Below are 9795 nucleotides of genomic sequence, written 5' to 3' on the forward strand. Positions count from 1 at the left end.
TTTTTCTAGAAAATTTCTGAGATTGTTCTCAAAATCTCAAGATTCAATTCAGAACAAAGTACTTTACTAAAGAGAAATTTAAGGATGTCCTGTAGCAGTTAGTGTTGCAGTGGTTCTGAAGAGTCCTCTGACTTAAGACATTGTTGTTGATAACGAGAATGCTCAGGATTTCCGCAGCAAGTATAAATGTTTAATTTACAGACAAAATGCAACAAATAGTAAAATATTTTCTTAATTTAATCAACCTAACAGAATGTTGCAAAACTCATTAAATAAAGGTGCAGTTTCCTCCTCTACACCAGAGGGCGATATGACGTGAACTTCGCTCTCCACGTCTGCTTGATCAGCTGAAGAAGTTTGACAATCCACATGTAGGACGACGGCAAAGCTGCAGAGGAAACAAAACGGTCAACAATCGAAACGGTTTAATGAAAACGAGCAGCAGAATTTCCTCCAACCTGAGTCCAATCTGAAGAGAAGCATGTAGAGAAGAATGGCGGCCAGGAGGAGTTTCTGCAGAGGGGATGAGTCGGACCCGGACCTCAAGCACTTTCTGTAAAACGTCCTGAACACGGCTTCAACTTTATGGAGTAAAGACCCTGCAAAACATCCTCAGTCAGATCAGATGCTGTTGTCCCCATTTATTGTGTTTCATAAACATAATTAAAGTAAAATACTCCGAGTTGAGTCCGGTTGTGACTGTCCAGCCCCAGGATCTGGAGTTTCTTCTGGGTCGATCGGGTCTTCTTGATTCTGTCGACTCTTTTCTTCCACCACGTCCAAAGCTTTTCGCCGTTGCTCCTCTGTGAAGGTGCTGCATCCAAAGTCACTGCTGACGAATTCCCGCGCCTCATCCAGCTGTCCGAGCGGCAGGAGGATGTGCAGCAGGTAGAGCTCCGCCACCAGCCGGAACCCGGCGGCCCGGACGTTCTGCGGGTTGTGCAGCCAAGCCCGGGTCGCCTGCTGCATCACAGCAGGCTGCTTGACCTTGGAGTAGAGGAGGATGCTGGACCACAGAGCCAAAATCACAATTCACACAGAATAATGACATTATTTTTATTTTAAAATGATCCATGACAAGAATTTTTAAAAGACATAAATGTGATTTCAATGGATTTACTTCGTATAGCGAAACACATATTTAGGGTTTAATATTTCAAGTTTCTTTTAATTTTCTTACTCAGTTGTATTTTATTAAATTTTAATGCTTTTTAAAAAATGGCAGGTGAATCAGGATGTTAATTAAAATAAAACACAGAAAGACTTACACGTGCTGCTAAAAATATTTTAATTTCTTTTAAACAGCTGTTTACAATCAAATTTGATCAGAGCTTTCATACATTTTAAAAAATGCCTGAATTTTTTATTTAAATACAAAAAAGAAAGTAATCCTAAAATTCATAAAACGATCACACTATTTTTTAAATAAACAATTATAATAGAAAAAATTATTATAATAAAAACTCATCTTAAAATATTTTTCCATTTTTAATTAATGTTATTTCTTTTATATAAAAACTAAAAGTAGAAAAAAACATCAAAACGAATGTTCCTTCTTTGAAATTAGAAAATGCTTTATTTTTTATTTTAAAAATACACTTAGAAAAAGATAATATAAAATATATATATGTATTTTTTTAAAACCTATTTAAAAATAGAAGATTAAACAATAAACATATTTTGTATTCTATTAACTTTATATATATAAAAAATGTAAAAACCATGCAAAAATACTTAAAATGTAAAAAAATAACGAACAGTGCGCTTTTTAAATAGAAACACATACAAAATAGAAAACATAAAACAGAGAAAATTAGTATATAAATAATTTAAAAACATAGTAATCCTTACCACAGCTGCATGATTTTAGCAGGGACATGTTCCTGCTGCTCGTAGTGCTGCAGGACCCAGGAAAAAGCCCCCCGCCACTGGTTGAGCTCAGCCAGCGCCTGGATCCCCAGAATGCAGAATCCAATTTTTATCTCGTCAGACCTGCAGAGAAAACTCGCTGCTAACCCGAACAACACGCAGAGCAGCTGGGACACAACGCGGCGGTTCACCTGTCTTCTGGCTCCAGGCGCCCCAGGTTCTCCAGACCCACGTTACAGGCATCAAAAGCCCCCTGGAAGTCGCCCTGGACCATCATGAGCTCTGCAGCGGAGTCCAACATGTGGAAAAGCTTCGGTGAAGAGCAGGAGAACGGCGGGTTGAACCGAGAACGGCGGATTGAACCGATCTCGGCTGTCATGAACTTCGTCTGTGTTTATGAACTGCAGAAGTTCGGTTCACAGCTCCAGAAGCAACTGCTAACTAGCACTTAATAAATAAATAAAATTATTTACTTTTATCTAATTTAACAGAGGAATACTTCGCTCACTTGCATCCGTTTGTTGACAAATTGAAATGAGCGGAACTTCCGGGATTAACGGCCAATCAACTGCCACCGTCTTCAGTAGGTCTGACGCAGCCAATCACGTTCGAGCTTCCTTCACTGTTCCGTATGTGAACAGAGCAACGTGTTTCTGTCGCAGGGCGCACGTTTAGAGCTGGAATTATAAACTAACTGTAAGTAACCGCTGTTCTGGAACATGCCCTACTAGTTTATGACTTGGTCAGTTTATTTTGAAGCGATGAGGCTTTTTAAGTTAGTTTTCAAAACGTCCGGTTAGCAAAAATGCTACTTTAGCAGCTAGCTGGCTTGAATACTACAAGATTTATTTATTTTATTTTATTTTCACCGTTTGTGTCGTTTATGTAATGGTTACCGCACAAATTAATGTTATTTTGTTTATTTTCTATCCATATGTGACGTGTGGGTTAGAACAGAGGCACTTCTAGACTTTATTTCGGAGCGGCTGTAAGGGTAAATTGGAAACGTATCAAAAACCTAAAATAAAATGTATGTGATGGTCGCATCATCAGTTGTTACCACATCATTTAATCCCTGCTTGGTCATATGGAGATGTTAGAGTCGGGGATACAATCCTTGTTCATTATTATTGATACAAGAGATGTTTAAACTTCCTCCTTTCTCAAGAAACCGGCGCAAACTTTTGAGATGTCTTAAAAACCTTTAAATTGAAACTTTATTGGGCCTCCAAAGCAGAAGAAAAAAATATTGTAAATACTTTAGCAGCAGTCATTTTAATCAGTTTTGTGCAAAGTTGCTTGTAAATTGCTGCACTTGGATTCCATGGGCTCTTAAACTTGAAAATGTGTTTTTTTTTTCTCCCCCCGATTTTTAAATGAAAATCGTCAAAAAATATTTTCATCTCCAAATCCAAACTTGTTGCTTTACAGTATTTCAAGAAATGTTTTCCACCAGGAGAAACATTGGCTTTTTCTCGAAGGGAAAGATCAAACATTTAAGTGGCTCAAAAAAGCTTTTAACCTACTTCATTACACCAAATTAAGTATCTATAGATCTGGGAATAATCAAGGCTGAGTGAAACTGAACAAAACAATTATGGCTAATTTACATTTTAACACAGGGACGAGTTGGTTTGGATGTTTTTGTTCCTTTAATAAATCACTGTTTTAATTCTGCATTTTTATTAGCTGTGGTTTTCTGTCAAATTTGTTTTGCAATCTGAAATGTTTAAACTGCAAAAATACACATAATAAAAGCTTCATCATCAAATGAAAACAATGTATCAGACTGAAGTGAGGATAATACACATGATGTTGTTTTTACTGTGTTCACTGCAAAAACACGAGATCTTAAAGTATTCATTGCCCAGTTTTAACACTTAAAATTATACAAGTAACTTTTTAACAAGATATGAACTTGTTTTAAGACAATAATTTCTTAATATAATTTTTTTAAAGAAGTAAATTTCTGGCAAAGCTTTTAAATTGATCAACAATTTTCTTAAAAAAAAAAAAAACTTGTTTAAAAAGTCAAAATTTATTTGGAAAAAACCTTCAAAAATGTAGAAATTAATCTTAGAATTTTCTAGAAAAAAACTTGAAAAATTGGTAATTTCTGAGTATTTTTGGTGGAAATGAACCTCTTTTTGTCAACCCAAAGTGGTCCTAATGCGTTGTAGCAGCTTTAGATTCAATTCAGTATGAAATACTTTACTAATGCCAAGTTAGTGGGTAAAGCAGTCTGTATTACTCCTGTAGCAGTCTGTATTACAGTGGTTGTGAAGAATCCTCTGACTGAGGATAATCAGGATTTTTTTACTTTGAAACTTAAATATTGAAATATTTTCTCTAACTGAATATTACAAAACTCAGAAAAAAAATTAACAGTTTCTTCCTTTACACCACAGAATGCCATTTTTCCCATGAAAACATCTTATAATATGGACATATTTTAAATCAGTATTAAGAAGTAATTGACTCCTAGTTTTTTTCTTATTTCAAGTGAACTAAGATATTTACATTTTTCTTTTTTTTTAGCTCCTCCTGAAAATGGCCAAAAGTCTTCGTAGCAAATGGAAGCGGAAGATGCGGGCGGAGAAGAGGAAGAAAAACGCTCCGAAGGAGCTGGCTCGACTCAAACAGGCTCTGAGTCTGGATAAGAAAGGAGGAGCGGACATGGCCGACCTGCAGGACGTCGCCACGGTGATTCCAGCCGACAAGATAACGAAGCAGAGCGACGTTGAAATGTCAGAGCAGCAGCAGCAGGAAGAGGAGGAGGACGGTGAGTTGGAGAGATGAAAGTCAAAACCGGTTAATCTGTTTGCAGTTAACAGATTAAGTTATTAAATTATGGGTTTTAAGCAAAATCCTGCTTTCAAATCGGGTTGAGCTAAAAACGCCTCAACTATCTGGATGTTGAAGTTCAGAAAAAACGTTGTTGTGCAAAAAGAAGGAAAAGGAAATTTGTGTGGCCTCACCAACATAAATTCAAGAATAAATTAAATAAATTAGGACAAAACTGCACATTTCTGAATCAAAATCTACTCATTAAAATGATGCAACATGATGTTCTCCAAGCCTTCTTGTTTACTTCTGTTGTCATAGTAACTAGGACCAGACCTACTCATCGCCTTAAACTTTAAAGTGAACATTGGTGCAAATCAGCTTTTAATTAATGTATTAAAGTTTGTCTAAATACAGGAAGAGTTTTCAAACAAAGACTGACAGATTAAGTTAGAAAGTTATAAAAATCCTGGTTTTATTTTCAGTTCAAAAGACCTCAAAATAATGAGCACTTTCATTTTAAGGAAAAACCATTTGAAGATTTAGATCTATAATCCTATTCCTACAAAATAAAAAATAACTAAATTACTTTAGCTGTTTAAATAATGCTTAGCTTTTTGTTCAGTGTGTAAAAAATACATATTTTTAGTGATTTTAGATTCTTTCTGGCACATATGTGACAGTTGAGTATTTTCTGCTGCATTTTTAGACGGGAAGATGGAGATGGATGCGAGGCGCAGCAAGGCGACGCTGCTGGACGAACACGGACAGTACCCGGCGTGGATGAGCCAGCGGCAGGCCAAGAAAATGAAGGCCAAACGCGTGACCAAGAAAACAGGCAAAGTGAAGAAGAAGAAGGGAATCGCCTGGTGAAGGAAGCGAGGCGGTTTGTTTGTTTCAGAGACTTGGGGAAATTCTGCATCTGTTCTTACAGGACAGCAACTTTTTATGAGTTAACTTTTGTTGACAGAAGATCATCAGAGGAAGATTGTGTTTGCTCCGTTTGTAGCACTGGAACTTTCTAAATATGGAAATCATCCGTCTGATGGCAGAAATAAACGTTTCAAACCTTAAAAAATGCTTTATTGTCTTTGATTGAAGTTGAGGATCCGAGTCCCGTTGAGATTCTCATTAAAAAGCATTAAAATGTTGCGTTATTAGCAAAAAATGCTTGGATAAATACAAAGTAGTTAGAGTTGATAAAATGTTGGATTTTAAAGGGAAGCGTGTGCAAAAACCGGCTATTGCAGCTGGACGTAAGCGGATGGGAAGAGACCGGTGCGGCCGTGACACTGGCCCTTCCACCAGCCCTCGTCGATCATCTCTATGTTGGTGATGACATCATCGGGGTTGAAGGAGATCTCGTCGTCCGCCTCTGTGGAAACACGGAACCGTCGGGCTTTAATTCGTTAGGAAAGACGGTAAAATGTTCAAGCTCACCTCAGTCGTACTTTTTTACTTTTCACCATTAGACACTTGATAAATGTTTTTCAAGATGGCCACAGTTTCTGATCCTTTTTAGCTATTTATTACCAGAAATGTTTTTTAAATATGTTTAGCAGGTTAGCATTAGCTTCTGCTAATTATTTAATGTATTTAGTGGTTTACATTTGGCTTCTGCAAATTTTTTTCTAACATTTAGCAATAGCTTTGTGCTAGTTTGTTTTTCATGTGTTTAGCAGTTGTGTGATAACAGAGATATGATTCTTATTTAGCAAATTAAACATATTTCCTCCATTACAACCAGGGTAGCCATCTCGAAAAATTAAGTATGATCAGTAATGATAATTTCTGAGTTCAATCATGTGTGATTTGACATCAAAAGTATTAATTTGTGATAAATATTGGCAGATGTAGTGAAAAAATTAATTTTGCTTGACGACCATCTTGAATTATTTCCAAAAAAGTAAGTGCCAAGTTAGGTTCTTGTATCCTCGTGTGAAAAAAGGAGGAGGAGTAAAACCACAGTGATCATCCCAAACTAAACGGCTCAAATAAATCATTAAAAGCCCAAATCTAAGTTTCACAGTTTGTGAACTGCAGAGGACGTCTTACCTCCTTCATAGTCATAAATTGCAACTGCCCTCTGGCCGGCCGACACGTCCTCGTAGACGCCGCCGTCTTCTGTGAGCAGAAATTATGCTTAGGTGAGAAAATCCGAATGAGAAATTCTTCCTGCAGAGCTCTGGTCGGAGACGCACCTTCTGGTTCAGGAGCAGGTGTTTCGCTCAGTTCCTCGTAATCCCCGCCGTCCTCCTCTTCGTCCACGGCGGCAGACCGCGGCGGCAGAGGAGGGTCCGCCGGTTCCAGGAGATAGTCTGAGCGTGGAGGCAAGTCTGGAGGCTCCTCGTATAACTCGTCCCCCTGGAGGTGAAAACGAGACGTTAGGCTGCCGTAAAACTGCAGAAACGTCTGAATGTGAATTTACCTCTGGTTCTGGTTTAGGCGTTTCTGGGACCGCTGGGACGTTTCGGTGGGTTTCTACAGGCGGATTGTCGTACGTCGGTTCCTCCTGAGCAGGAGGAGGATGGACTTCCTGTTTCCAACTATCCTCCTCCTTAAAGAAACAAATCGATTACTAAAAAGGATTCCAGTGGCTAGCTTTAATGAAAATTCAAGATGGCGGCCTTCCCTCCTCCCCCACCCCCAAGTAATTTTATTTTTCAAGTGCCAATGTTCATCACAGATAAATACTTTTGATGTCAAACCACACATATTTGAACATATATTTACTGATAATACTTTGATTTTTCAAGATGGCTACCATGGTTGTCATGGAGATTCATTTTTTGCACTAGTATAGCCAATTAGACGGGTTTGGTGTCCAATTAGTCTACACATTTGAACCACAGAAATCATGTATATACTCTTGATCCTGTGTTTTCTTTTTCTGGTGGACATTTTTCAAAATGGCTGCCATGGTCGTAATGGAGCCGTTATTAGCAACAGTTAAATTCACTATCAACTTATTAAACACATAATACAATTAGCGGAAGTTGAAACTAAGAATAAACAAAAATTACAGAAGCTAATGCTAAACACATTAAAACATTTGTGCAAGCTAACGCTAAACACACAAAATTAGCAGAAGCAAATGTTAAAACACTAACCACAGAAATGAACAGAAACAAAAAAGTTAGCGGAAGTTAACACTAAGCACATTTTAAAAATTTATGGAAACTAACTCTAAGCACATAATAAAATTAGCGGAAGCTAACGCTAAACAAGCTAACGCTGACCTGAGTAAAGTTTCCTGCCACCCATTTTTTCTTCAAAATCTAACAAAATTGGTGTCAGACTTTCATGAAGTAACAATTTTGTTGGTGTTGCCATAATTTTAAAGATATTAATATAAAAGTTTGGTTTAATTGGAGAAAATTTGGGTAGAGGAAGGTTGAACTGTTTTCCTTTAAACTTTCAGAGCTACATTACAAACAAAAGCAGCACAAATGGAAAAGTTATCAGCACAAACCAACACAAATGAAGAAGAGTTAACCGAGACCATTTTAGTTAGATTTGAAGACGGTGGGGCGGCCATCTTGCCTACCTGCTGCCTGCGTTTGGCTTCCTCTCGCTCTCTGCTCTCTCTGGCTTGTCTTCTTGCTCTCTCTTCTTCTACTTTCTTCCTGTTTTCTTCATCTGAAGCCTTCGCCATGTTCTCAAAGCGAGCCTTCAGTTTCCCAGCGCCTGCACTTGCTGCAGAAATCAGACAATAAATGTAACTTAAAGCACAGCATCACCAATAATTACTGCTATATTTAGAACAATGAACTCACAAGCCTCTACAGGTTGAGTCTTTTCATAAGCAGAAGTTGGGGAGTCCATGTCTGAAAATCCCGCTGCACTCTGGAGGATCATAACAGTCAGATTAGACTTTCTTTAGGAGATTTGGGTTTAAATATTTGACAATGTGAATAGAAACTAATTTTTGGTAACACTGAGTTGTGGGTTTTCATAATCTGTGAGCAAAAATCAGAAAAAGTACAAGAAACTGAGGCTGAAATGTTTTACAACATGTGTAATAAATCTATTTCATACGAGTTTCAGTTTCTGTAATTAGTGAAAAAGAGAAATGTTCAAAATGGTGGCGGCAGCATCATGCTGTGGGGTTTGAATCTATGTTATTGAAGTCCTCAGTTGCCTTCCTGATATTTTGGGTGTTTTATTTTGATTACGCAAGGAAGCAATGTATTTTAGGTGTTGCCTTCATTTAACTAGTTTTTTTTAATTAACCAATGAGAAGCTTGTAAAACAATGACATCATCATCTGAACTTTATTTACCTTCTGAATTTGAACAAAATGATTTTAAAAAGGTCATGTGTCTTTCTATACCGCATTTAAAACTTTAATGTTTTATTATGAGTTTTTATTATTCAATTGATGGTTTTATGTCAGATTAATTGATTAAATCCTGGACACTAACCTTATCCATTCGGTCTGTCTGAACGCCATAACGACCGCCGAAACCTGCAGCGTAATCTAAACAGAAGAACATTTCTTCAGATTATTGAGCTGAAGACTTGAGGTTTTTAAGGAATGAATCCATTTTGATTTTTTCCCACCTTTCTGGGACTGATGTTTATCCGTCTCGCCTTTGTAGTCGTATCCCAGCGCCGCTTTGTCCACCTTCTCCTTCTCAACCCCGTACTTCCCACCAAATCCTTTTGCGTAATCTGAATGTGAAGCATAAAGTGAAGAGAAAATGCTGGTATCACTGTGTATTTGATGCTAACTTTGAGTTTATTCACCTTTCTGGGACTGATGCTTCTCAGTTTCCCCTTTATAGTCGTAGCCCATGGCGGCTTTATCCACCTTCTCTTTCTCCACGCCGTACTTCCCTCCAAAACCTTTGGCATAGTCTGAGGGAATCACAGCACAAATGGAAAAGTAATGGATTCATCACGCAGGGTTATTTTGACGGTTGATTTGGGTTCTTGTAACAATGGCGGACAGAAGCAGGAGAAAAGTAGTTTTAAGAAGTTGAGTAGCTTATGTCATTTCCATAGGCGTGGTTTTTATTTATCATTTGTGTAAAGAGTAAATTTGTTTTATTTATTTATTTAATTTCACATATGTAATAAAATTTTTAAAAAAAAACAGCAAGACATCGAGCTTATTTTTCTACCAGCTTGTTTAGCGAC

General features: G+C 37.5%; 3 protein-coding genes across 4 annotated transcripts in view; 1 reads left to right on the forward strand and 2 right to left on the reverse strand.

Annotated features, from left to right (window-relative positions):
- Nucleotides 1-214: 214 nt before the first annotated feature.
- pex26 (peroxisomal biogenesis factor 26) lies at nt 215-2390 on the reverse strand. Its single transcript, XM_008400347.1, has 5 exons — nt 2061-2390; nt 1852-1992; nt 678-1006; nt 459-599; nt 215-388 (listed from the first exon to the last, which is right to left on the reverse strand). The coding sequence occupies exons 1-5, from the start codon at nt 2246-2248 to the stop codon at nt 294-296; spliced, it is 894 nt and encodes a 297-aa protein (XP_008398569.1). The 5' UTR covers nt 2249-2390; the 3' UTR covers nt 215-293.
- Nucleotides 2391-2466: 76 nt separating this feature from the next.
- On the forward strand, nt 2467-5731 carry llph (LLP homolog, long-term synaptic facilitation factor). Its single transcript, XM_008400346.1, has 3 exons — nt 2467-2565; nt 4408-4651; nt 5363-5731. Exons 2-3 carry the CDS (start codon nt 4420-4422, stop codon nt 5524-5526), a joined length of 396 nt encoding a protein of 131 aa, XP_008398568.1. The 5' UTR covers nt 2467-2565; nt 4408-4419; the 3' UTR covers nt 5527-5731.
- Nucleotides 5720-9795, reverse strand: part of hcls1 (hematopoietic cell-specific Lyn substrate 1) — an 8790-nt gene continuing 4714 nt past the window's right edge. The window contains exons 8-16 of one of the 2 annotated variants that reach the window (XM_008400344.2): nt 9403-9513; nt 9217-9327; nt 9078-9133; nt 8430-8499; nt 8201-8349; nt 7082-7210; nt 6855-7017; nt 6709-6777; nt 5720-6028 (exon numbers count right to left, since the gene is read on the reverse strand). In XM_008400344.2, coding sequence (XP_008398566.1) covers nt 5895-6028; nt 6709-6777; nt 6855-7017; nt 7082-7210; nt 8201-8349; nt 8430-8499; nt 9078-9133; nt 9217-9327; nt 9403-9513 — 992 coding nt within the window. In that variant the 3' untranslated portion in view covers nt 5720-5894. The remainder of the gene's footprint in view (nt 6029-6708; nt 6778-6854; nt 7018-7081; nt 7211-8200; nt 8350-8429; nt 8500-9077; nt 9134-9216; nt 9328-9402; nt 9514-9795) is intronic. The other variant, XM_008400345.2, reaches the window with a different exon arrangement.

Source organism: Poecilia reticulata, linkage group LG23 (genome assembly GCF_000633615.1).
Source record: "Poecilia reticulata strain Guanapo linkage group LG23, Guppy_female_1.0+MT, whole genome shotgun sequence".
Classification (NCBI taxonomy): Eukaryota; Metazoa; Chordata; class Actinopteri; order Cyprinodontiformes; family Poeciliidae; genus Poecilia; species Poecilia reticulata.

Excerpts from the sequence above, each read along its gene's own strand:
- pex26 (XM_008400347.1), bottom strand. The coding sequence starts at position 2,248 with ATGACAGCCGAGATCGGTTCAATCCGCCGTTCTCGGTTCAACCCGCCG. Across the intron at positions 1,007-1,851 it reads GCTAAAATCATGCAGCTGTG|CATCCTCCTCTACTCCAAGG; the intron begins GTAAGGATTACT and ends TCTGTGGTCCAG. Across the intron at positions 600-677 it reads ACAACCGGACTCAACTCGGA|GGTCTTTACTCCATAAAGTT; the intron begins GTATTTTACTTT and ends GATGTTTTGCAG.
- llph (XM_008400346.1), top strand. The coding sequence starts at position 4,420 with ATGGCCAAAAGTCTTCGTAGCAAATGGAAGCGGAAGATGCGGGCGGAG. Across the intron at positions 4,652-5,362 it reads GCAGGAAGAGGAGGAGGACG|ACGGGAAGATGGAGATGGAT; the intron begins GTGAGTTGGAGA and ends CTGCATTTTTAG.